The 27,173-nt window shown below is 39.0% G+C and overlaps 1 protein-coding gene across 3 annotated transcripts; it reads right to left on the reverse strand.

Moving 5' to 3' along the window:
- Positions 1 to 3,690: 3,690 nt before the first annotated feature.
- Positions 3,691 to 24,434, reverse strand: DIPK2A (divergent protein kinase domain 2A). Of its 3 annotated transcripts, none has more exons than XM_074877555.1 (3): positions 23,653 to 24,434; positions 9,215 to 9,518; positions 3,691 to 6,590 (listed from the first exon to the last, which is right to left on the reverse strand). In XM_074877555.1, exons 1-3 carry the CDS (start codon positions 24,304 to 24,306, stop codon positions 6,259 to 6,261), a joined length of 1,290 nt encoding a protein of 429 aa, XP_074733656.1. In that variant the 5' UTR covers positions 24,307 to 24,434; the 3' UTR covers positions 3,691 to 6,258. The 3 variants fall into 3 exon arrangements, with proteins under 3 accessions (XP_074733656.1, XP_074733658.1, XP_074733659.1); XM_074877557.1 differs by lacking the exon at positions 23,653 to 24,434 and adding an exon at positions 20,373 to 23,279; XM_074877558.1 differs by lacking the exon at positions 23,653 to 24,434 and adding an exon at positions 11,494 to 11,620.
- Positions 24,435 to 27,173: the final 2,739 nt, after the last annotated feature.

Raw genomic sequence — 27,173 nt, forward strand, 5'->3', positions numbered from 1 at the left:
TAAAGTTTTGTATAATGCCCTTGGAAAAAAAATACAGTATTCCAAGTAATTAGAAAAATAATTAGAAAAATATTGTAATGGACTAGCTGACAGTATCTGCAAAAAAAGACTGTGGAGAACTGTTACAGTGTGTACAGCTGAAAAGGACTGGAAGGTGAACAGCTGACGGGATGGCTATTAAACTGTTTTCATCTTCCCTGTCAAGTTCTCCTCCTTTGTAAACTAGGAAGCTTTTAAACAAAACCTCACCACCATCAAAAACAAACACAATCAACAGCCTGCAAGTCAAAGAATGTAAGACTGCAGTCTGAGAAAGAAACTTGTTTTTCCATCCTTCATCAAGTCTCATCTTCCTCGAAAACAAATCAAGTGACAGCTGCCAGACTTCAAAAGAAGTCAGGTATTGACACGTAAAGCATTTATAAAACAGTAAGAAAATTAAAAGAAATATGTATTTTTTAAAGTATATTGATTAATGCTCCATATTAGAACCAGATAACAAGCGGGAGATGAGTTTCAAGAAACTAAAACCCAAAGCATGCTTTGCCATATTCATGTAACTTTGTGCATTCACTGTACAAATATTCTCTGCTCATTCACTGAGTGTGCTGGCTGTTGATAAAGAAAGAGCTCCCTTAAAGAGAGCAATTCTTAAACGTTGTTGACAACTACATCTGCTTTCTGCCAGAGCCCTAAATTTACCCTTAGGAAAGCAAACATGAGCATGTTAAGCTCAACCATCTCAACATATAGTTTCTAAAATGAGTGTATCTAAACAAACAACTAGAACTGCTCTTGATATTCTACAAGAAGTTAAATAATTAGGCCCATTATTGGTATACTAATTTTCTACTTTGAGGCACTGAAGTCAGCAAGTTCAAAATATTCCTCTGATTTTTTTATTTCCTCAGAATTCTGATCATTATTTCTTCATGCCCTCTCCAGATGGAGGTAAACCCTTCTTCCCACAGTGAAACTGCAAGTTAATTTGCAACAGTAAGAAAAATTTTTAATATATGAAACTGCCAAAAATCCCTACAAAATAAAAAAACTGTAAGATTGCTTGTAAGAAAAAGTATCTAATAAGGTCCAGGTGACATATCTAGCAGTTCACAGTGTGCAGCTTTTACAGAAAAACTAGACATCCCTACCCCAGCCTGAACAACCAAAGATGATGAGAATTTTCAAGTCAAAATGAAACTGCATTAATGGTTGCCAGCAAAGAAATCAGCAGCTCAACTATTTTGAGGAGTTTCAGAACTATTTTTGGAGAAAAAAAAAAGGCACAAAACAAAAATGCATTCAATGTTGAAAACCCTATTCCTTTAAAAAGATACAGGGCATCTCTTTTGGAATCTGTAGTTATATCAAGCGCACATTAAATGGATGCACTAAGCCTCCATTAATAATACCAAAAACTAGGATCTATAGTAAACGTTAAGCATGTACAAAAGCATCATGTTCAGAATAGAAAGATGTGTATTAAAACTGACTAGTAGACAAGCTATTGGAAACACTGACCCCAAAAAATGCTCTTCTTTCTATCTGAAGACAAGCTGTATATTAAACAGTCTATTTTGCTTTGAAGTATATTCTGCTTTCACATTTCTGTTCTCAGAAGACTGGAGTTAACCCACCAAATATAAAAAACAGCCTTAGATATTTTTTTCTTTTACAGTCAGAACTTTCCTGCTCTGACCTGAACATACAAGCCAGTATTTGTAGCAAATGTTCATTACTAACACTCCTGAAATTTCTCTAGCTTTTGAACACACAGAACAGGTATATTCTCATACTTCCAGCGTGGCAACAACAGATTCATCTGCTGCCAAAACAACAGACTCTTCATTGTCCTAACATCACATGCACGCTCTACAAAGACATCTAGCAGCCACGGGGCCTTTCTGCATCTAGCAAAAGCTCATTAGTGTAGCGTACAATACAAGTCAGACTACCGAAGACTTTTGCCTGGAAGAATAGTGAAATGTGTTCATAAAACTCAGTATGAAATATAAAAAGAATCTGATGCTTAGAAGTACCTCAGGCAAACTGACACTTGTCAGATCTGGAGAATCACGTTAAAAAAAATGACAAATCAGCATAGGAAAAATTGTTTTAAAAACACCCTAAAATGAAACTAGAAGGAGATAAAGGTCTATTTAAACTCACTGTACATCTTTCAATGTACAGCTACATTACTTCCTCTGGAAGTAAGGAAACAGAAAACAAAAAAATGACATTTAAGGTATAAATAACAGTGATGCTAATAATGAGTGACCTAGTCAGATGAAGGCTATCAAATAAATTAGCAGGTCTGTATATTGCAACTTCAACAAAAAAAAGTAGGTGAAATCAACACTAATGATGTTTGCATTTGATGGACTGGATTTTTAAAGGCTTGGGAAGACCGTGAGATAGAAAGAAACCAAGAGGAACTGCAAAAGCAGTTTAAGCAGGCTGCACAACAAATCTTCAAATTGAGAAATATACTTCCCTATCAGAACACTTCTCTGATAGTCACTAGACACACGCATTTTACAGAGGTTTCACAGTCCAATCTATCCTAATCTCCAAATCACAGGCTTCAAACAATATAAATAACTAACAAAGGAGCTTAAAAGTTAGTACTGAATTCAGACACGTCACATGGAAAAACAGGAATCCATGAAAGTACCATTGCTGGGTTCTACAAAAACATTAGACTGACTGTAGAAAACCAAAACATTTTAGTGCCTTTTAAGGGTAGCCAAGGTCTCCACTCTAATAAATGTAAAGAAAGTTGCATTTAACCTAGTCTTTGTGGTAAATCAGAGTAGCATACATATTTGAAGTGTCTCATAAGAGTAGATTTCACAATGAAAAAGTACCTCGTAAGAAAGTACCAGAAATACCACGTCTTGAAGTTCAAGGCAACCAGGATCAGACTATGCTATACTCTGGAAACTGTTGAAAGAAAAGATGCAGCAGTTACTCATGCTAGTTTCTTCTTAAGATCATGATGATCTTGACATCTGAGGCACCCTGGAAAGTTTACAAGTTTCAATCTGCATGTTCGCAGTTCCTGAAGATGTAAGTTGAAGCAGCAGGAGTGCAACTAAAAAAAATTTTTAAATCCAGGTGGTTTGAGACAAATTGTTCCTAATATTTACACAGGCTCAGAAAGTCAGAAGGGAATACATGCTCTAGTATAACTGCAGGACTTCGTTTCAAATGCAAATGATCACTCAAAAATCCAGAGTAAAGGAGAAACATCAAAAGTCATTATGTATTTACATTACATCAACTGCTAGAATATTGCACCGAAGGCACAGTGGTACTAGCAATATAAATTACTCTAAATACAAGGAAAAATAAGTTTTTCAAACAATAAAGAGAGAAGATATCACCTTGTTTAATTTGAAAATATTTTCTTTCAGTTAACAGAACAGAAAGATATGGCTTGATCGAGTTGTTTTTAAGAAAATGAGTCCTACTTATGATAATCTCCAGAACAAAAAGATTCCTGACAGGTCATTCATACTTTGGATCAAACAGTCTACTAGAAAAGAGGGGGAAAAAAAGTTCCTATCTGTCACTTCTGACAATGGTGCATTCTGCAACACAACAAAAACTAGTTCTACGTATATTTTAATGCATCCTAGACTAAGTCAATCTTAAAAAATTTACTGATCTGAAAATGAGTATCTGAGATGAGGTTCTTAAAGTATTCTTTATTAATATCATTAGAAGTTGCAGAAACAACTTTCTTGTAATATAAAGGCACAGGGAGACAGTTTTGATAAAATATTCCAATCAAACAGTAACTTACAGTACAAAAGGACAATTGTAATGCACATACAAACCCCAAACATCTCATTCAAAAATATTTCACCATGTTCATCAATAGTAATGGGCAATGACTAAAAATATAAATTGTTATTGTACAATAAATATCTGATAGGTGCAAACAGAACAAGATTTATTGCTCTCCACAATATTTTCCCTGTAGTGTTTTTCTTTTCTTAAAGTTCCAAATTCCTTTTATAATCGGCTTTAGTAGCTTACTACTGAGGGAACTAAAACCCAAATCAAATCTGATAGGACATTCTGACAATTACAGACTGCCTCAAGTAGTAACCAGAACTGGCAGTGTTTGTTTCTTTTATAACTTTAACAATCATACTCCACTCGCTCACTGGGAAATGTGGTAGATGTTTAAAAATCAACTTCAGTGATAAGTCAAGGCTTTTATGGTAGGGTAGTAATTACCTAGTCTGAGGGTTAGTCTATTTTCTTCAAATAAGTGGAATTTATAATGAAAAATAACATGAACCTTCTCTGACAGCTTGTGCCAGAGCAAGCATGTAAAACCATTTTCAAATAAGGGGAAGGGAGAAATGAAAATTAAAAGCTGCATTGGGTATTCTACCTTCAGAAAACAAGACAAGGGATTGGGAGCAAATTAGGACTACATAGGCAAAGATGACTTAAAGTGAGAATTCTGAATTCTAAAATACCCCTAATATAGTCATCTAAGAAATCAAAAAGCACTCTGCATCTTTATATGGCTCCACTTTGAGCTTTGAGAAAGAAGGGCCAGACAGTGAGACTCACATTTTCCTCACCTTTGCACTTGCAGCAGTTTGGTAAAGCAACAGCTTCCATCAGTCTTTTGATGCAGTATGAGAGGCATACTAACTTTGCTCTTGAAAGTAGCACATACTACCTTGCTCAGAATTCTTTCTAGCTTGTATAAAATATTGTTTTATACATGTATTTAAGAAATATTAGTTTCCTTCATTACTGTCACAAGAAGTAATATGCATACATTTCCTAAGTGTATTTTTTATGAATAAGACTTCAGGAAAACGAAGCATTATGGTAGTTGCAAAAAAAAAAAAAAAAAAAAAAAAAAAATTAAAAATTGAGGAGCAAGCTTTGAAGTGAGTTCTTCTAGCAGTAACTGAGGTTTTTATAAAAACTGTAATTTATGAGAACAACTCCAGATTTACAAACCTCAATGAGTTAATTTTAACTTCATTGGGAATAGTCAAACTTAGTTCAAGAAAGTGTGTCTAGAGTGAATATAGCTTGATCAATTTAGCTGGTAAACCAAAAGATGAATATTCAGTAAACTCCATTACACTTGAATTCAACAGAATTGGGAAGGATGTAAACCAAGCTGTTCTAGACATTATTATTCAAATTAGGATTTTCTTCTAGCATAAGCACATAGTTTTAGAAGCTCTTCAAAGAGTAACCAAGGACCACTGAAACTTGAATTTTGAGAATTATTAGCTTCACTACAGTATAGCATTTTTTCTTTACTATTTGTTTAGAAACTAATAAACAAAACCATTTTCTTTGGTTTATGCTTAACTACACTGGACTAGTGAATTTTTATTTTTAGTCAAGCTTCTATCCCCAATTTAAATAATACAGATATTTTTATTGTAGTCTCTCTCCAATTCGCAAATTGTCTCTGTTAAAAATAAGAGTTCGTTCATACCATGATTTCCTCCTAAACAGTCACGTGTATTTACTGGCATGAAGGGTAAAAGTTTTGTACAATAATTACATTAAGTGATATTTCCAATGGCAGAACTACAAAAGACATCAAATGAACGTTAGTTCAAATGACATTTGAGTTTATGATGATATAAAAAAAATACACATTGTCTAAGCATAGTAAAATACAGTGTAAAAACCCCTAAAATTAGACAGTAAACATGGGAATCCTGCACTCACAGTAGGAATGTACTGCACAGCATTAACATGAAAGCCCGTTAAATTTAAAACAATGCAGACAGCTAGATTTACCTGGATGTAAATGCCACTTCAAGGTGTTTAAACAAACACAAAAATGAGACAATGATGTCAGGAAAAGGGCCTTTAAAACAGGCCATCAGTCTAACTTGACTTTCCAAGTAAGAACATCAGTTTCACAAAACTGTGACACTAATGCAGTTTTATGTAAAGTACCCTTTGACACACAAGCTGTCAATTAAGCTATCACAGTCTTTTTTGACCTACTCCCTTTTAAATAGTTAGGGAGGAAGTCAGTAGTAGCTCAAGTTTTAATTCAGTAAGTACCTTGTCTGTTTGCAAAGGAACATTATAACACCATAAAATTATATTTTTATGGTATTTAGAAAACTGATAAACTAGTTTCTTTTTTTTTATTATTTTCTCTTTTTAATACATAAGTTCAAAACTTCATTTTCTATGTGTCTTTGCAATAGTATTTCAGCCAGTGTTGCAAAAAATTTTCACTGTGGACTACCTCACATTGTTACTCAATTGTGCAAGGTATTCACGCAGTTCTTTTGCGGCTTGGAATCTACCATATCGCTTCTTTGGGTTGGCACACTCATCCAGCAAGGCCTCAAGTCGGCCATCTTTGGCAATTTCAGCTGGGGGGTCATGAAGTAGTCCTCCAGAAGTGCCACGCCATGTGGCGTGTCTTGATAAAAGGTTCTGACAAACAGCGTAATAATTGTGGTCCACAGTGACACGAGCACAAAGAATCTCTTTTGAGAAGGACAGACAAGCTTCTTTATCACAGTCATCAAATTTGCTTTCATACCATACATCCCAGTTTTCAGGTTTATCTGTGAAATAAGGAGACAGTAAAAAAAAAAGTGAGAGAGAGGAGGAAAGAGCATATGTGTGTCTGAATACAATCAGAAGCTCAATACACAAACTGGTAATACTTAAACTATAAACCAATTTTATTTAGATGAACTCTTAAATGTTCTAGTCTAAGACTGCATCTGACAGCTTGATATACCCTTCTGCTGAAATGGTCTTGGCAATACAAAAAGGGGAAGAAAGAAAGAGGGTAAAATAAATAGCAAAAAGAGGGAAGCAGAAAAACCAGCACACATGAAATCTACATTCACACACATACCCACAGGAAAAAACGTAGCACAAACAAGTACAAGAGGAAGACCCACAGCTGAAGTTGAGAGAAAAACAAACAAGCGACATGATTTATTTTAGCAACATAGATTTGGTTTCTCCAGTTGCCCTGGGAACTAACCCTGAGAAGTGGTCTACCAAAGAACAAAAAAACCCATTGCAAAGTAACTGTCATGAACTTCTGAAACACTATCTTCCAACTTCCTTCGTCAGACATGGTAGTAACTAAGAAGTGTGTATAAAAAAGCAGATGCATTACATAAAAGCTTTGAAGAAAGAAAAAATTCAACAAAACAAATGGCATTTACATACATGTATAAACCCTTCTTTATATATATTTTAAAAGTTACCATAATTTGAAGGTGTAACTAGTGGCCTGATCACAAAGCTTTCTTTAACTTAAAACTTGAATTACAGAAAATACCTTATACAATAATATGTACAAGGTTACTGAGTGTGACATCTCCTGAGTTCTTACTACTCTTTGTTAGAAAACATTAATCTTAAATTTCTAGATTACTGCCAGCTTTGAGAAGTGGTCCTTGTCATGGAGTTTTGTGGATCTCTTTTAGCACTGCAAGGAGAAATTTATCTGTGTGACTATTGGTCTACTCATTTACAGTGCACTGCAAGCCAGTCTAGAAAAAAAAAAGCCTACTGAAGGATGACTGCTAAAACTATAAAAATATGACGTAAAATTTGTACAATGTACAGCAAAATCAAAATGGGAAAAAAGCCAGCAAAGGAGAATGGGAAAAAAGGACTTCAGCAAACTCAAATATGATATCCCACACAGAGTACAATTAGATATTACTGTACAGTGCAATTGGACAGAATGTACATATTCAAATATATAAACAGCCATATTAACCACTCCAGACAGAGATTGTTTCATGAAACTTTCCAGATTAATGAAATCAGTATTAAATGTCAAGTTTATACAAAGACTGAGAACTTTTTTGTGTCCTCATTTGTTTTCTGTGTTCTTAATTATTAGATTACAAATCATGCAGCAAAATCCTAGTTAGATCCAAATTAGTCTGAATACTATACACAACAGATGTAAGCATGACACTCTCAGCATTCAGCTTCTGCAAGAAGCCACTTGCTCCTACTCCATGTACACATCAAGTTTTTCAGAGTTCATTTGGTCATCTTTGTGACTGGGCAATTCAGACATGCTCCAAAATTCAAAGTCTTAAGTAATATTATTTTAAGAAGGTGGAAAAAGAAGAAAAAAAAGAAAAAGAAAGTTTATTTGTGTGGCCCATAAGTACTAAAGTAAATGTACTTGATATCCAATATATTAAAAAGTTTTCTTGGTAGGCTCAGATAATTTTAATCTAAGCTCCTTGAGTATTATAATAAATCTTATACAAAAAAAAACCCCAAAACAACAAACAAAAACCTAAAACCCCACACCACCAAAAAAAACCCAAACATACTTCCTTGTAGGAAAGTATGTGGATAGAAAATATAGTTTTCAAGTTAATTCAGCAGCACAGCATATGAAGTCTATTTGCAAAACTTAAAAAAAATCCATTCACCCAAAGTAAACTGGAATCATTTGGCCTATTGCCATGAACTTCTGCAGAATCTAGGGTTTCATGTGTCCAGCCCTTGGGTCTGTAAAGTTTTCCTTATAAACTCAAAAGGAATATAAACCCATGTAATGCCACTTTGTCAAACATGTCTCCTGCTGCTTTGAGCTTTTACAGTTGACAGAAAGATGAACAAATTTTCACCATTCCCATTTGGAAACAGCACTAAAATTACCCATTCCTTCACTTCCATTATTAGAGAGCACCAACCTGCACAGCTGAACGAGAGGCAGGCTGTGTAACTAAGGCAAAGTGGTCAGTAAGACTGTCTTGCCATTCACAGAAAACAGAATGTCAAGACTTCTGTCCTTACAGACATCTGGAAAAGATGAGAGGAACCTCCCTCTCTTAGTGCAGGTAGACAAGTCCATCAGCCAGCCCACCTGTCTATCTGCCCATCCATCTGTACAAACCCATCCAATCTCCAAACCCTCTCCTCCCACCCCACCTCTCCATTTAAGCAGGATTACAGAGATTAAAATCATATGTAAATCAAGTTCAGGTAGACTCAACACTTCATAAAATTGACAAATTGGTCAAGTTAATTAGTAGTCTAATTGCAGAAGAAAGCTAATTACTTTGTTAATTAGTAGTCTAGTTATAGAGCCAACAAAATGAGTATTTAGCAGATACATATACTTTAAATATTGTGCTTGCAGAGAAAGAAGCAAGAGACATGGGGTGAGGGGAGAGGAGAGAAAGAAGACACTTACTCTGTCTGATTAACCTTTTGTCTGCTACCAGAACGTTTTCTGCATCTACAATGATAACTTTCCCATCTCTCGGTCCAACTGCAAAGTTGTCAAAGCTGACATCAAGGAGGTAGAGTGCAAATTCAAAGTCATTATTTGTCAGCTGCTCAGCTATTTCCATTAATTGCCAGGCCAGATCAACTCGTTTCTCCCATGGTGCATTAAAATAACTCCACAGCTCTTCTCCGACGTAATTGACAGCCACCATTCTTCCACATGCTCCTAAGTACTTTGCGAACGGCCAGCCCTCATCGGATGGAAAACTCTGTATGTAAAAAGATTTTTTTTAAATTTTCATTAATACAAACCAGCTTAGATTTTAAAAGGCTGTTCAATAAAATTTAGAATAGACACCTGTAAATACCCATCAACACTACATTTCCATATACTTCTAAGTTTTGAAAGGAAAGAAAAAATACAAAATATATTCATGTGAGCAAGAGCCCCTGCTGGACCACTAAAGGGAAAGAGTTGGAGGACCTGAAATAATATACAACCAATATCTAGCTTTCCATGTATTACATACATAGTCACATGCACAATTCCACCAACTACCTTCTTCTATTGGTGTTTTATACACATCTGTCATACTAATGCAAGTATACTTCCCACCAAGATAATTTTGCATCTGATATTTTTAATTAAAACCAATTATTTTAATAACCTAAAGGAAAAAGCTTTAAAAAGTGACAATTCCTTCTCTCCACCCCCCTTTCCATTTTTCAGTTGATTGGATTCCTTTGAGGATCCTCTCACTTGAAGATCTGTCACAGAAAGGATTACAGAACAGATTAAGGTATAAAAGAAAGCTTTGGGTTTCTTATGCCTCTAGTACGCCTTAACAATCTACCTCTTGATTAATTGCTACATACATACCCTCTATGTTTATTACAGACAGCCACGTAACATTTTTATCAAAAGTAAAATCTGTCTCCAATAGAAGCTTTCTTGGAATTTAACATAAAAGACTGAATAGTAATAACATACTACAAGCAATTAAAAAAACCCCCAAAACACACCAGCATATTTCTCCTACTTCAGTTGTGCTGAATGTGCCCTAAGACTTCAATATGAACAGGCAAGCATTTAAAAGGTATCCTCCACACTATGCATCAGGAAGAAACCATAAAAATATTAAATTAAGAAGCCCCAAATGCATAGAAGTTAGCACTCTTCAAGAATGTAAAGTACACTTATTTTAACAATTAGGAGATACCACTATGTGCACATGCTCCTTCCTCGTGCACTACCTTGCTGTCATGTGACCAGAAGCAACTTAGAATCAATTCTGCAGTGATGATGTACCAAAGGTTTTACCATGCTTGGGTTGAATGGCATGGTGGGTTTCAGTCTGAATGGAAGATTTATACCTCCTGGAATCCATGATGGCAGAAAACATTTACAGTAAATTGAGAAAAGAGAAACACATCATGTAGGACAGATCTGAACTACAAGATCAGTCACGAAAGAGGTGTCTAGCACTCACCCATCTGTGTATGTATCCCACTTTAAAAACAAAATTTACAAAAGTTAGAGTGCTTACAAACCCAATCACCATAGCCCTAGAACCCATACCTCCCCTACAACAATCCTTAGTTTTACCTATGTCTGTGCTTCCTTTGGTAACAAAGTTTTGATTGTTTTCTCTTGGGCACTGGGCATCAGCTGACCCTAAGCCAACATTAGAATACTGATGTTGGCCAGAAACACTAGAAGCTCTGTAATACACAAGGAACTGCAAGCCACATCTACTCCCAAGGGTGAATACTTATTCTTGAAAGGCAAACAGCAAAGTTAAAGCTATATTTAATTCACACACTAAGACTTCAAATTTAGTATTATAAAAGCCCTGGAAAAAAAAAAAAAAAAGATTTGTTTAGATCACAATAGTCAATACAATAATATAAATCACCAATACACACTCCAGTCTTTACTCACAAAAGTTGCTTTCATATTTCACGAGTTGCTTTCTGTGTAAGCACGCTCCCATGGCAGGAACCAAGTTTCATTAAAAAGATCACTAACTGGCCTCAGACCCAAAAGGTCATTGGATCAATGAATCCTCTAGCAATATCCAAAAGGAAAGTTCTTATAGTTGTGTTCTCTACCTTTCAAAAGATGCTGCTGGTAAACAGGAAGGAAAAGCGAAACAGGAACACTTGCTTGGCACTGCAAGTGTCTAACACTCCGTGCGGCTTTCACTTTGGAGACACTCCAGCCCAGCAAACCAGCTCACCTACCTTCAGCATGCTCATTTCCATCCTTCTTCTAAAGGCCTTTCAGACAGAGAGAGAAGATTCAGGATCGAAGCTTCTGCTTTGGGAGCATGCTCCTTGCCAACTTCTATGGTAAGTGACTCAGAGTCCTTCCTTGTTTTCATAATGTCAAGTAACGATTGTTTATATATCTTATTCCAAATATGTATCTGGCAAGTAAGAAGGAATCAATGTACTTCTGATCACATGGCAGGAGAGAACCTGAAGTAGTTAATCCTCCAGTATAAGGGCAGCCTTTACTAAATTTTTGTTTTGATAAAGTTAAGTACAGAAAAGCTTAAGGCAAGTATTACCAAAACCATAAAACACTTAACAGAAGGTAGCATCAGAGCATACAAGATTACCATTTTAAGATCTCCATCAAGAATACAGCCTTATGATGTTAGGACACACTGTTTAATGTTATCTAGCTACTCTCATCAAGAAGATGAGCTTTCTAGTTTGCACAAATGAAAATGCCCACTTTCACATTTAAGTGGCTTTTGTTAAAAGGGAATGACTTAATGGTCATTGAAATACTTTGTTTGGTATAAATACAGCATTTAATAAAATGTTGTGGAGGCCCTAATTGAGCCTGTATTTAAAGTGAAGGCTGAGTACCAGGTTAACTTATACATAGCTTCCAGCAGTCCTTGCTTGGAGCACTTAAGAACATTGCAATTTGTTCATCTACAGTGTTAAAATTATTTAATATTTTAAATATAATTTTGAGACAGTAAAAATACCCATTTATTTATGTGTTATATATACCCATGATTTATGTGTTAACACTATTTGATAATTTGATCCTACTGGAAGCTGAGCATCCATCCCAGACCATTCTGGCTTAAGATGTCCTCTATGGAATATTCAAGGACTCCTCAAATTTTCTACATAGCAAATCTTGTCTATATAGTACATTTGAAGAAATTAAAATCATATATATTGTTGACACAATTTGCCATCTTTATGGCAAAAGTCATTATGCTAAGCTCTAACATGGCAAGTGTAGAAGACAATTTTAGGGGAAGTAACTGTGTTTACCATTGCAAAGAAGAACCTTTCTTGGTCGGTCAGAAGGACGCAAGACCCATATTAATAGAATAGGTTCAAAGTTTTTGCGGTGCCTAAGAGCCTGGACTTCAACTCTATTTTGATCACCTGATCTACCCACATAGGTGATTCTGGTCATGAAAACTCCTGATGATACAGAACTAATTTGATGGAATTCAGATCAGTATATTTTCAAGCTGTAATACCATATAATTGAGCAGAACTAAATCTTTCTCACTAACTGAATCTACTATGCAATAAGGATGACATTATCCAGTCTTCAGTTTTTTTATCTGTAGGCTTCAGGGCAATTTATGAAGGTGATAAGTACAGGCAAATATCCACTAGTTCAGAGCAAGTAAAGTGTTAACATTCCACAGTTAAGAAGTTGGCTGGGTTCTTTTTGCTTGTTTTGTGGTTTGCAAGATAACCTTCCAACAAACAAAGTGTGTGCTAATTCCGTGTTCCTGACTTACTCTACAAACAGACCAATATAATGAAAACTCATGCCTGTGGCATCAATAAACGCCACCAAAATGAGATTTCATGCATATTTATCATTACTGTATTCAGTCCCGGATTAAAACAAACCAATAAGCAAATGGCTTTTGTCCATCAAATGAAATTAGTTATTTAAAAAGGAACCCGTCATTTCACTCAAAAAGAAGCAAGCAGGAGTTGGTGCTAAGGTATACCTTCAGAGAACTGTGGACAAGCAAAAAGCTTTCATTCCAGTGAGTGGGATCAAGGGGCATACGGGAGAATTCAAAATACTGCTTGCCTATCTATCAGGAAAAAGCCATACTGCTTAGTATTGGGGAAGTCCGAATGTGTGTACCTATCAGTACTGCACCCATGCAAGTCTACTTTATCTGCATCTTATAAACCCAAATTTATATCTTAAATTGGAGAAAATTTGCCTGATTACATTTTCTGATAAACGCAGGTTTAACTGATTTCACCAACTGTGCATAACATTTTCGTATCGCTGCGTTTTATCAGCACTTCATGCAATATATTCAATTGCTACTGAAATGATGCCTAAATATTTTTATTTAAGTATGTCTTTGGACCACCCTACTCCTTTTATTTTCCACCCCTCTCCTTTCCTGTATTCCAGTCCTGCTTTGCTTATGCATTTGCCTCCCTTTCCAAATATAAATTAACCACAAACAGTTGAACCTGCCAAAGACCATGCTACCACTGGAGGCAAAGGTGTCCATCCCTCCCAACCCATCAAGCACACTCATTTCAATCCCCTCCTTCCTGTCATTAGGAAAGCAACGCAGCTGGTACTTGCTGGGCTGGCGTTCAGTTGGATCTGGAGCCTAATCCAGCTCATTGCATCAGCACATCATGCCAGTACTGACAAAAGGACGGGAGAAGGCCTGAACAGCCAGGTGCAGCACAGAGGAAAGAAGCTAAGAGGACCTTTCCTTTCCAGCAGCAGCAGGGATTTATGTAATGGATTAAACTGATTTTGAAAGTACAATGTTAGTCACAATGGTACACTGATCTTCAAAACGCAGCTATTATGCTTCCCTGCATTGTGTTTCTGAATTTCACTTCACACAAGAAATCCTAGGAGCAGTTTGGTTTATTACGAAGTGAACATCCCAGACATTACTAGTAAAATATCTGCATGCCATACTGTAACACAGATATATTTATAACTCTGTAATAATAAAAAGATCTTTTGACAACAGGAGTGCAGGGAATCCTGCCAACATCTGCACATGTATAAACAACATCTCTGTTTTGGCTCCCTTCCAACTGGCATGTAACAGCCACATCTACACTTCGTTACCCAAGTCAGTAGCCGGAGAAGGGGATAAAAATATGTACAAGTGCCTCATTCAGCAGTTTTATATTCACTCAGTAAATTTGACAAGAATATTAATTGAAATGCAGATCTGTTGTCTTTGCAAGCAGAGATTGGTAACTTTTTGTACTATTCTGTTTTGAAAGCATCTTTCTAGGTGAAATTGCAGCTAACTTGAGGATTTTTTTTTTTTGATTTATGTATTAAAATTTTAAAAGCCAGTAAGACATGAATACAAATTTGTATGGTCATTAAACACGTTTTCCATGAACAAGTTGCATTTAGAAACAAAAAGCTCAGTAGATAGTGACCGAAAAATCTCAGATTTCTGTGCAGTAATGCAAAACATTAGTTTTTATTTTAAGTCTCAAATTATTAGTAGTATAAATATTTAATTAGATATTTTTCTAAGTGAATATGCTATTTGAAGACTTGAAAACGTGCATCTGACAATTAAGATAAAAACTAAGCTCTTGTGCAAAACCAGAAACAACTATCTGACTAAAGAATCTGCAATTCTGATGTACCCACTCATATTTTATCTGTGAATATACACACAAAATGCCATGGAAACCAGAGACAATTAAGAGACAATTAACAGTGTTTTAAAATATAGTAATGCATATGAAAAACTACAAACAGGTAGCTTAGCAAGTTTTCCCTCACTGAAGTTGTAATCTTTCTCTATTCAGAGAATATGTATGATCTTTTAACATGAAGACAGAAAATGGTAAATATGACAAAAACTTCTGCTACCTCCATTCCCTGTGACACATCAAAAAAAAATTTTAGTTCCCCTAATTAGCACAAGGCTTAAAAACCTAAACAAACCCTGTCAAAGGGACAAAGGACATTTTGTTCCTGAAAGAATAATACTACATTTATGTCTCTAAAAAAATACACTGTAGTCTCAGAATAAATATTGAGAATTAAGAGGGTGAATTTATCATTTCACTGAAGCATAAAACACACTGTCGGTGCATTTGTCTTCCTCACTTCCATCTGTCTAAATATGAGAAGATAATACAAATCTGCCACTGGTTTTGAATGTTCAGAGCTGTGAATTAGATCATGCTGTGAAGACTCGCCAGCTTGAAGCTGATAAGGCCTATTGTAGTCTGCAGTTACAGAAATCCCCTTTGAATTAAACACTTTCAAGAATATTAGTTTATCATAATCAAGCCTATAATTCATCCTAATAATCAAGTCCAAAAAAAGACAAAACAGTTCAAGCAACAACTGACATATTTGAGCTACTGTTCCACTGTACCATTAAAAAAATATGCTTTTCGTTTTCAGAACTACTCTAGAAGATGCTACATGTCACTACCAATTTTTGTATAAAGTGAGTTCCATCTAAAAAACAAAACAAAACAAAAACCAAACCAAGAGCTATACTTTAAATGTGACAAAATTTAAAAACATACTCAAAATAGAGCAGGGACTTCTCTTCCTACTCCTGATGACCCTGAAGACCATGGCAAAATTACACTTTGTGACACCTTTGCTAAAATCTTCCTACTAAGCTGTGTTTGGCCAGGCACGAATTGGCATGGGAAGCAGAATTTAAATTATATGCTCTTCCTCAAAAGGAAGAAAATTAGCTCTCTCTCACCCAGTATGTTGATTCTGCAGTGTAAACAGAAGTAGCACTTGTGTTAGTCACCAAGGCAAATAAGTAAAACTCTGGAACCATGAAGAGCTGGAGATCAGATTTTACAATGCAACTTTTCAGATCAAAGAAGATTAAAAAGCACGGTCTAAACACAGATGCATTCTTTTGTCAGGAATTGATCTGCATTCTAGAAGATATGTATTCACATGTATTTCTGAATGCTAGTGAGTATAATGAAAACAATTTAATTGTCAACTATATACCAAATCATTTGACATCCAACTAAAACTCCCACAGAAGAAGCACATACATATATATAGCCTACACATACACAGTGAAGAGTGGATTTCACTGAATATTCCAAATCTTAATGTTCCCATTGAAACTACGTTTCTTTTATTTATTTAACTTTTGTTCAGTTTTACAACATTTCAACCAGTTACTACATACAATTCATGCCACCAAGAGGTGAATACCAGCCTTAATTGACACACCATAGGACAAAAATCCAGACAACTCTAAATACTCAGAATGAGAAGTTGCTCAATGATTAAGTTGAACACTTGAACTGTAAAAGTTTTATTTCATAATGTTAGCAGAGGTATGTAGTTTCTCCAAACAAATTAACAAATAAGAAAATTTAATGTCGCATTGGTTGTTCCCTGTTCAAATTAGTTTGTAGTTCATAAAACTTTGTTCAGATTAAATTTGCAACAGATGAAAATGGCCACTACCTACCTCTCACCAGTTATGAGTCTGGAATATATCACTATAAAGAAGTCCTAGCAGAGATGGCCTACTCTTATTTCTGAAAGTTAATTTGCAAAATTAAAGAGACTAAAACAAAGCCTCAATTACTTAATTCAGGGAAGTAAAAAACAGCTCCCCCTCTACATCAGACATACCAGAAGCAAATGGACAATATCGGTATTTCAAGGTTTGGAATGTGGGGTGACACACTTTTTTTGTGTTACTGAAAACTGCTAAGAGTTACAGTCTAGCAGGAGGATTTCTATTTAACTGTATATAGTGATTTTTCAGCAGCCTCTAGATTCAAACAGCCTTTCATCATAATACATAGCCCACAATAGCTTCAAGAATTTCTAGGCTATTCTAAAACATTCCTTATACTTCACTTATATGTCTTCACTTTAGGGAAGTTTTGCCAGGAAGAAGGATGAAAATAGTTTTGATCATTTAAGGAACATAATTAAATATGGTAACATGACAAGTACGATCCAGTTCTGGCCTACTATGTATACTCATATGTCACTGCAAAAAAATAACTCTTCAGTTTTCAATACAATCAAAATTCAACAAAACAGTAATTTTTCATTTCTTATTAAAAATGTGGACAGTGGAATTTCAAGGATGCACAACAAATTAATCTCCTTTCTCCACAATACTTAGAAGTATTTAAAACACAATTCAAGAAAAAATAAAGCCTCACTTTAACATTGAAAATTTGAATCGTCTGCTTTCTGAATTATCTTTTCTACAGGTAACAGTCAACTGATATGTGTAAAAAAGAATTTTAAGAAAAGACCTGAAAAGAAAAATTTACCCATAAAGTAGCACTTGTAGAGACATTCCTTAAACCTAGTTTATGTCTGCTGCAAAAAGAAAAAATAGCTTTCAAACAAAAAAATAGTCCAACAGCATGGGAGTAATCTGGGAGTGTGGGAAGTCATGATTTATATTCATCTGCAGCAGACTACAGTGAAACTTTTAAATGACATAATATATGAAATTGCAGATAATCAAAAAGCCTCAAAGCAACTGGAAACAACATGACTAAATACTACACACTAAATACTACTCAGTATGTCAAAATACCAGTATCTGTATAAGCCAGGACTTACTAAATAATACAAGTCCACTAGAGGACATATCAGGTAGTGCAGATAACTGCCTTAAATCCACTACTTGATATTTGGCATAGGAATTATGTATTAGAAACACCAAATTAAGTAAGGAAGAAAGTTTAAAAGGCACCAAGTATTAAAACTGGATGGCATTCTACCAATACATTTAGAATAGAACTACAGAAAATAACCTATGACTAGAACAGTGTGTACGATAAAAAAAGAAAACAGAAATCCCAGGCAAGGAAAATTGCCCATTTACTTCTTACTGAGTTATGTATGGATCAGCAAAATAATTCTGTAAAACATTTGGCTAAATTGCTACTTTGAGTGAATTCAGCACGAGAAATTGTTTCAAAGAGATCACAGTTAATGTTTTAATATATGTTTACCAGATGTCAATTATCCTTCTTCCCGTAACAAAACCAAACAGAAACCCCAATGATGACATGAAGAGAAACCAGAAGAATTTTAGGTTATGTGGCAACAGACTGTTCATGCAGAGTAATTATACTAGGAATAGAGATACAGCTGTTGGGTTTTGAGGGTTTTTTTTTTCCCCACAAGGAATAACAATGATCAGAAGTTGTGAGAAGAATAAAGCCATTAAGCTTAAGCCTTTAGAAAGCTAAATGCATATCTGAGGGAGGAGCAATGATTTACACAATCTATTAAGAAATGCAGAAATACTACTGTTTTCCATATAGATATTAGAATTTTTCTTAAAGTCTTTGAGACTTGTAATTTACATACAAGATACAAATGTTCCCCATCATTCTTTGAAGAATCTCCATTTTAAACAGGTTGTTAAAAGCTACAGCTCGAGACAAAGTTGCATTAATGTGCTCTGGATAGAAATCACAGACACCTTCTATGGTTTGAAAAAAAAAAACCACCACACATTACTTGCAAGCATTTTATTTACTTTTATTTTAATAGCAAAGTTTGTGTACAAACTTCAAGTTTGCTTTGAAAACAAAGGAAATGCACTGTCATTTTAATAGTGCATCTGGCAGTACTGTACACCAGTCCAATAGCCAGCACAAAGGCAAGACTGAGTATTGCAAGACCAGCTCTAGATGCACTTTTGCCGCAATATATAGAACCCATGTTTCAGTTTCGCCAGGACAGATGTAAACTGTCTTTTCACCTAACCATAATATCTTAAGAGAAATACAACCACTTTACTGAAAAACACAATTTTCTTATCTAGAAACAATTTCTTACTTCAGCAGTAGTGAGTTATACTGTAGTTCTCCCAACTCCCATCACAAGGACTTCTCCATTTACCCTGTTTTTTGGGCGTTGTTGTGTTTGGGTGGGTTTTTTTGTGTTTAAGTATAAAACTTAAAACTTTGCCACAGGCCTTAATGCATTAGCCAATGTACGTTGCATACCATGGCTCACAGCATGGCAGCTGCGGTGGCACAATGACAGCAACTCAGTGACTGTTAAGAGAAAGCCACAGTGGCTCTAAATAGGAAATGTGGAGGCTGATAAAGATTAGTCCAGAAGGTCTATGGAAAATAAGAGGTATGTCTAGAGAAAGCTTAACTATTTCCCCAAAACTTTCTGTTGAACTGCCTTGGGTTTGGAACAAATCCTGTCAGGAATTGGGGAGGGAAGGGTGTGGGAAGAAGAATATTTTGTGTAAGAGTCTTTATGGAAATTAACAATAGACAGCAAACATTTTTGGTTCTATAACAGTAAGTTTATGTTTCTGTTTACCAGTGAAGATAAAAATTATTCGTGTCACTTTATAAAGTTAAATAACATCCATTATTTGAGCGCACGTCACGGTTAAAAAAATGAGGGAAGTTTCTCCACTACAGTTATTTTTAAAAGACAAACTAGAAGGTGGGTGGTTTATAAAAAGTCATAGGGTGAGGATAAATCTAGTTACATCCATGCTGGTTCTATGAATTCTGCAAGAAGTGAATATTCACACTGCACTCAGTCTGTAATCCAATTTATTTTTAAAATTTCGTTATTTCTTCACAAGGCAACTTTGGCCAACCTATCTTTGCAAGTGTTTGACGCACATAGTCATCATATTCAATTATGAATCAGATGCCATGCACAGATCCTATCCTCCAGGTGATTCCTATTTAAAATACTCTGTTTTCCATTAAATGAGTTGTAGGGAACAGCAGCCAGTTTTGTTGTTGCTTTTGTCTGAATAAGCTGTTCATGTTTATATAAAATATTGGTTTAGATATAGCAAACTTTGATTATAGATCAGAACTTATTTTACTGAAAACTATTTGCCTTTATTGCAGAAAAAGACTGTTAGAAAGAGGAAAGAAAAAACCCAAACCTACCAGAAGCTAAACCTTAAACATGTACACTTCAAGTTAAATAATTCTCTCTTCAACCCTCGCATATAGGTTGTTTCATTCAAATAGGAATTCAGATAAAAAATGTGAGAAGATTTAATTACTGACTAGTTTAGCTAGATTCTACAAAAGTAAAAATAATATTTAATACCCAGAAAAGATGTAAACTGTACCGAATAATAATGCAGCTGTCCTTCCATTTGCTTCATGAAGTAAAATGGCAAAAGGGGCTGAATTCTTCACTGAGTACACCTATGCAACTGTTTAACAAATGTGGATAAAGAAGGTTAACACGGAAGCTATAAAAAATACAAATATTGGATTAGAATTACAGTAAGTAATCTATACAAAACTGTGCTGGTTTACCGCTGTTCAGAGACTTGTAACAAAAGTATATCGTGCTATGGGTTAAAGCCCCACCTGAAAACTTCCTACAGCAAAAGCTGTAAGTCACAGTTGTGACAATATGCAGTTTGTAAACATTGCCACTTTATAAATAATCCATACACCAAATAGGTTTCAAGCTAAAATCTCCCAGTCTCTGATAAGCAGTTTTACAATCCACAAATTACTAGCTGTAGTAGAAGATTACAGTGAATTTTCTATTATAAATCAAAGATCAAGCTTTAAATTCAGTGCCTATTTACATTTACCTGCTCCTATAACTTAAACAACACAGAACTTTAATGCACTGAACACTGAGAGTTTAGAAGTTATTTTCGCTCCTAAACCAAAACTGTTATTCATGACAGTCACAGTAGTGTTCCATGAAAAGCTTAAGGCAAAAACTAGCAACACTTTTCCTTGTGCCTTCCGGTGACAGACAGCATCAGTTAAATGCACTGATTACTTGTTTATTTAGAATTAAAATCTGATTCTTCACATGACGTCATGCACATTTCCTTTCTTGGAAGCAGCTGATTTTTTGATCGAGCCTACAAGTTTCATTCCCTTGCCAGTATCTGCCCTCATCAATGCTGCAGAAACTATACCAGAAGATGTTTTACATATGGATAAATACAAGCAAACTTCTCAGTAGTCAGTTACACTTCTGGAAAGCAACTTCACCCCTCACAACGAGGGCCTTGCGTCTTACTGTTGCAACAGCTGCGTAACACAGAATTCTCCATTCCTTCTGTGTTCTTGCAGTAGAGGCTGAGAATGAAGTGGAATGTGACATGTTACAGGAATAAGAAGAGTTCATTCAGATTCATACGTTTAAGTTATTTCACTCCCAACTGACGGAAGGTACACAAACCTCCAGTACCCATTACCAACGTTGATAAATACTCTTCTGGAGAATACATGAGGAGTGTTTCAACACACAAAGCTGGCCTGAAGTTCCCCAGAAGTATTTTCCAGGATATGCCTATTCATCAAAATTTAAAAGACTCTGCAAAACACTTTTGATCTGATAAGAGGTGACAGACAACTTTACCACGCTCTGGACTGGTAAAAGCTGCCTTGCTTCCCACTGATTTGACCTGCTCTACTCTCAGCTGCACCTTTGCTAAGATAAATGGTGAGAAAAGTGCTTGTTAAATTCACGTCCAAGGATTTTAATCTCTTTGACAGATTTGCTTGACGGCCTCAGGGCTCATCCACAGCTTATTAAGAAGCTGACAGGAATCAAGGCTCTTAAATCAACCAGTGCTGCCCACTGCCTTTGCTCCACCCCACAACAGTAAATGCTGTCACTGTGCCATACCCTTTGTCTGTAAAGAATACACTGACCCTACAAATTATGAAGAAACATACAGAGCTGTTTTCTGGCCATCTAGGTCTACGCTCCATATGTTGGAACCAGTGTTCAAAACCAGAACTGTAAGTTGTATGAAATGCAGCCAAAACAAATCAATTCTCAAAGAATTTCCAAATATACTCAGCAAAGCAAAGCAGTTTTGATTTTCTTACTTAAGTGGAGTTTCCTTTTTCACTGCACTCAGGAGCAACTTTACAGCAAAAGGGAAGAGACATACTGTACCCTAAATCTGCTGAGAAGCAAACTGGAAACTTACTTTGAAAATAAAACCCAAGAGCTGTACATGGAGAGACTGAGGGGCAGAAGGCATACTACCCAAAAACATATTTTAAATTAAGTAGAGTTCATAAATGCATTCTCTAGAAATTAATCAGTAGGCAAATTTGCTGGAGAGTAAAGTCTGCAGCACTGCTTTTTGAGCGTTAGCTATTTCTTGGCCTCTCACTAGAGAAACAGCAGATGTTTATAACAGTAATCATGCAGTGATGCTTCCAAACGTATTTGCAAATATTCTTTTTATCGTACATTGGATAAAGGCAAGGACAGTTCAGTAGTTAGAGGAAACAATTCCAAGTCCCAGCTTACACACTGAAGACATACTTGGAGTTCCCTCGATAGTGTTAAGAGCTGAAATGCAAAGCTCGCCATCCAAACAGTTAAGAAATAGAAGCAACTAAGTGGTGCTACAGATTAAAACATTTTCTTACAGGTTTTTCACATAAAAATTTACATAACATGTTAAAGCACAAATTTCTGGTTTGCACGCATAACCCATCCTCTTAAAGAATGTAAGATATGTAATCGCTGAAAAGACAGTACCGCTCCTTTATCTGTCACTCCATTTTCAGGCTACGAAATACCTATTTCTAATTTTTACCAACAGAAAAACAAAAATTCTATTTAGCTCACATAAGAACACTACATAGCGCACGAATCAGTTTTTGACGAGGAAAGCACAAGAGCATTACAGCAAAGCTTCTACTCACTATCTATTAAACTAGACCCTAATAATTCCCGATTCCCAGAGGTGCCTAGGAGTACATGTATTATAGGATATGCCATAGGATTAAAGCCTAACACTTAACTGTGAGAAGGGCATCAGCCCACCAGAAAGCGTCCGCCTTACAGCGTGCCACGCTGCTGTGCCTCCTGCAGAACAGCTGCTTGCTCTCACCGTTCGGTACCGAAGGGAAAGGCAAGTTCCCTGCCTCGATGGGAGAGGCGAGAAGGACAGAGAGCGAGGTAAAGCCTTGAGGCACGGTGGCACCGAGGAGAAAGCCAAATCAGGAAAACGCACAAAGTCTTTGAGGAAGAAATCAAAACTATGAGACCGAGTGAGGTAAAGAAAGGCCTCCAGCCCAGAGCAGGAACCAGGGACCCCCTCCTCAGCCCACCCAGCCGCCCTAAGAGTCCCCGTTGGGGCAAAGGCCCAGCGGGGGGACTCCGGCGTTTGGCACCGTCCGGGCGGGCAGCCTCCGCCCCCCCCCCCCGCCCCCGGTGCCCCGCTCGCCCCGCACCGGGACACAGCTGCGTGCGGCGGGAGGAAAAGGGCCGCGGCGGGCGCCGGGCTGGGACGGGGCTTTCCAGCAAGGGGCCGGGCGGCCCAGCCCTGGCCGGGCTAGCGGGGGAGGCTGTGCAGCACCAAGGAGAGAGCAGGCGGGGCCGGGCGGGCGCCCCCCGGGCGCGCTTACCTGCAGCACCAGCGGCTCGGGGTTGAAGGCGAGGGTGATGAGGAGCTGCATGCGCTCCGAGTCCTTCAGGTTGCGCAGCAGGAAGCTGCCCGAGTCCTTGGTCTCGGCGTAGCGGCGGACCAGGCGGTCAAGCAGGCGCTGCGAGGGGCAGTGCACCAGGTCCGACCAGCCCTCCACGGCGTCGGGGGTGAGGAGCCGCACGTCGCCGTTGAGGCTGGCGAACTCGGTGGCGTGCAGGGCCTGGAGGAGGTCGCAGCGGCCCCTGCCGGTGGCGCGGCGGCAGATCTTGGTGTCGATGTCGGCGAGCTCCTGCGCGGAGCCAAGGCGCTTGAGGACGACGCGGCGGCTGCCCTCACGGGGCTCCCCGTAGCGCGCGAAGTAGACGTTCTTGACGTTGAAGAAGTCCAGGAGGCGCAGGCGGCCCCAGCTCTCCAGCCGCAGCTGCCCGTTGAGGAACTTGCGGCACCAGCTGGTGCCCCAGCAGGCCGGGCACTTATTGAGCTGCAGGAAGCGCCGCTCCGACAGCTCGTTGCGCTGCAGCGAGGCCAGCAGCGAGTGCGTGTTCAGCACCAGCGCCGCCGCCAGGCTGCCCAGCACCGCCAGCTTCACGTAGCGGTACAGCCGCCCCAACTTCAGCGACACCAGCCGCAGCATCGTCCCGGGCCGGGCCCCCCGCCCTCCGCCGCGCTCGCTTCCCCGCCCCGGCCGCGCCGCCGCTCCGGCACCAATAAACTCTCCGCCTCGCCGCTCGCCCGATAAAAGGCGGCCAAGTTACTGAGGGGACGGCGGGGAGGGGGAGGGGAGGGGAGGGGGGGAGGCGCCAGCAGCCCGCCGGCCCGGGCGGCCCCGCCCCCGGAGGAGGGGCTCCGCCGCCGCTCTCGCCGCCGCTGCTCCCGCAGCCGCCGCCGCGGAGGTGGGCGCGAGCCGCCCGCCCCACCCCCGGAGGAGGGGGGGGAGCGTGTGTGTGTGTGTCTCCTCCTCCCGCCGCCGGCCCCGCCCACCCTGGGCGGGGCCCCGCGCGAGGCCCGGCGGCCGCGGGGGTTGGCTGCCCGTGACGCGGCGCGGTCGCGTGCGGCCCGCCCCGCCCGGAGCCGGAGGGAGGGGCCGCCGCCACGCTCGCGGGGTGGGCGCGGAGGGCGGGGCTGGGGGCGGCCCGTGCCGCGCGCGCCGGGGAAGGGGCGGGGCGGGAGGCGGGCAGCCGGCGGGGCGGGGCGAGGCGCCCTTCCCGCCTCCTCACCCCCGCCCCCGCATCCTTGCGCCGCCCGGGCAGGGGGCGGAGGGGGTCCGCCGCGGTGGCTGCCGCCGCCATGTTGTCTGCCTCCCGCCCCGCGGCGGAGGCGCTCGCTAGCTGCCGGCGGGAAGCGGCCTGCCTGCAGCCGGGCAGCCCGGGCCAGCGGTACTGCGCGACCGGCGGGGCCCGGCTTTGTTGCTGCCGGTGCGGTTTCCACCGCGTCGCACGGCCCCGCCCGCCCCTCACGGCGCCCGCCGCCTGCCCTCGAGGGTTGCCGCCGCCGTCCCGCCGTTGTCGCCTGGCGCGAGCGCGGCTCAGGCCTGCCGCTAAGCGGCTGCTCGCTGGCACGCGCCGCGCCTCCCGCGCCGCCGGCGAGCGCCCGGGACGGGCAGGCGCGGCGCGAGCGGCCCCTCGCTCCGGGGCGGGAACCGGCCCTCGGGCTGCGAGCACGGAGCTGGCCTCGGTGCAAAACCCCTCATACAGTTCTAGTTTACAAACCGGAGATCCAGTAAACCGGCTGCACCAACCCGCTGGGTTTGCTGGGGCCGCAGGGCAGGTTTCCCGGTGCTGGCACGGGCAGTTCACGGCTTTGATAATGTCTGGGCGTTATGGCGGGAGCGGTAGAGCCCATCCCGAACCGGGAGCGATGGACCGACAGGGTGTCGCCATCGAGTCGGCCGAATGAGGAATGCAGCAGTGCGCAGACGGCCTTCACGAGCTTTCCGTGTCGATGTTGCTGGCCACAGTTTAAGAACCATTCTGTAAAACTAACCCTGAACAGAGAAAAAGAGATTAAGAAGAAAAAAAGGTGAAAGTCTTGATTTTTTCAATACTGCTTTTCTTAAAGTGAGCCTGTACTTGCCCAAGTTAAAGACAACCTTCATATTGCCTGTTCGGTCTCAAAAGTGCAACAGACATATGATCATTGGGGGAAGATGTGTAGCAGACTGGATAATTTCCAGCTATTTCATTTCCATGATATATAAATTTAAGTGCTTAGTATCTAGAATATTGGAAATACATGTCTTTTAATATTAGCATATACTTATCTCCCTGTGTACTGTGTTTTGACATTTATTCATATAAAACCAGCTTAAAGAATCCATCATACTGAGATTTTGACACTGTTGAATGCATACAGTGAACTTGCACCTCTTGGTGTATATTTGGCACGACCGTATCTCATTCAACATACCTTGTTAAATGCTGTTTGTGGGGTCAAATCATCCGATCAGCAAGTTCTAGGCCACAAACCACTGGTTTTGTTAGAAAATAAGTATAGATACATAACAAATATATATAGTTTTCCTTAACTTTCCTTAACTCAAATCTTCATTTGTGGACACACTGCTTGAGGCCACATTTCAAATAACAATAATAATAGATCCTGAAAGATGAACTGATTTTTTTTCTGGATGTAAACTCCAAACTCACTAGCCAAACATGTTTGGTCTTCTTTACATGCTGGTAATGTTTTATCATCTAACAATATTTAATCTGTAACTTATTAAGTCACTAACAAATCCACATATAAACACATATATTGAATTAATGTTTATATTCTACATTGCTTATTTCTCAATCTTTCTCCTTTGCTCAGTTTGAAGCTTGATCTTTCTGAACATGAACAGAATATTATACTCTTTACTAAATGAAAACATCATTATAAAGTAAAAAGAAACTTTAAAATAGGTTAACATGCTTTTCCAACAACAATTTAGTGTTCTTAAAGCATTCGACATTGCAAATGCATAAACAAATAAATAAACCTGCTCTTTCCAAGCAGATCAGAAAACTTGTTCTGCCTTAATAAAAGTTGCTGTTATTTCTGGTTTCATTGTTACTCATTGGAGACTTTGGGGGTTGTTTCTGAGTGATAAAGGAAGGTGGAGTCTGCCTTTTTATACAATGTAGCTGTAATTTGGTTTCACAGATTTAGGAAACAGAAGGAGACTGAAAGGAAGATGCAACTGATTCAATTTGGGAGCTGAAAAGTGAAAAGAAAAAAGTTGAGGTAGAGTTGATAAGTAAAAACAAAGGTGGGAGAACAAGTGTGTAAAAAATGATTAGTTCTGCAAGAATGACACACGTATCTTGTAACTCTTAAAAAGCATGATTTGTGAACAGTCCATTTCAAGGGGAAAGGGGAATCCATTTTAAGGTGCAGGGGAATGCAAAATAAAGTAGATAATGCACTATAAGGTATGCATTTCCTGTTTTTCTAGAGTTGCCTCCTTCTGACTATGCTTCAAAATAAACTACACTAGTTCTCCTGTGAAGACTTCATTAT

The sequence above is a fragment of the Strix uralensis genome, chromosome 9, assembly GCF_047716275.1.
Source record: "Strix uralensis isolate ZFMK-TIS-50842 chromosome 9, bStrUra1, whole genome shotgun sequence".
Classification (NCBI taxonomy): Eukaryota; Metazoa; Chordata; class Aves; order Strigiformes; family Strigidae; genus Strix; species Strix uralensis.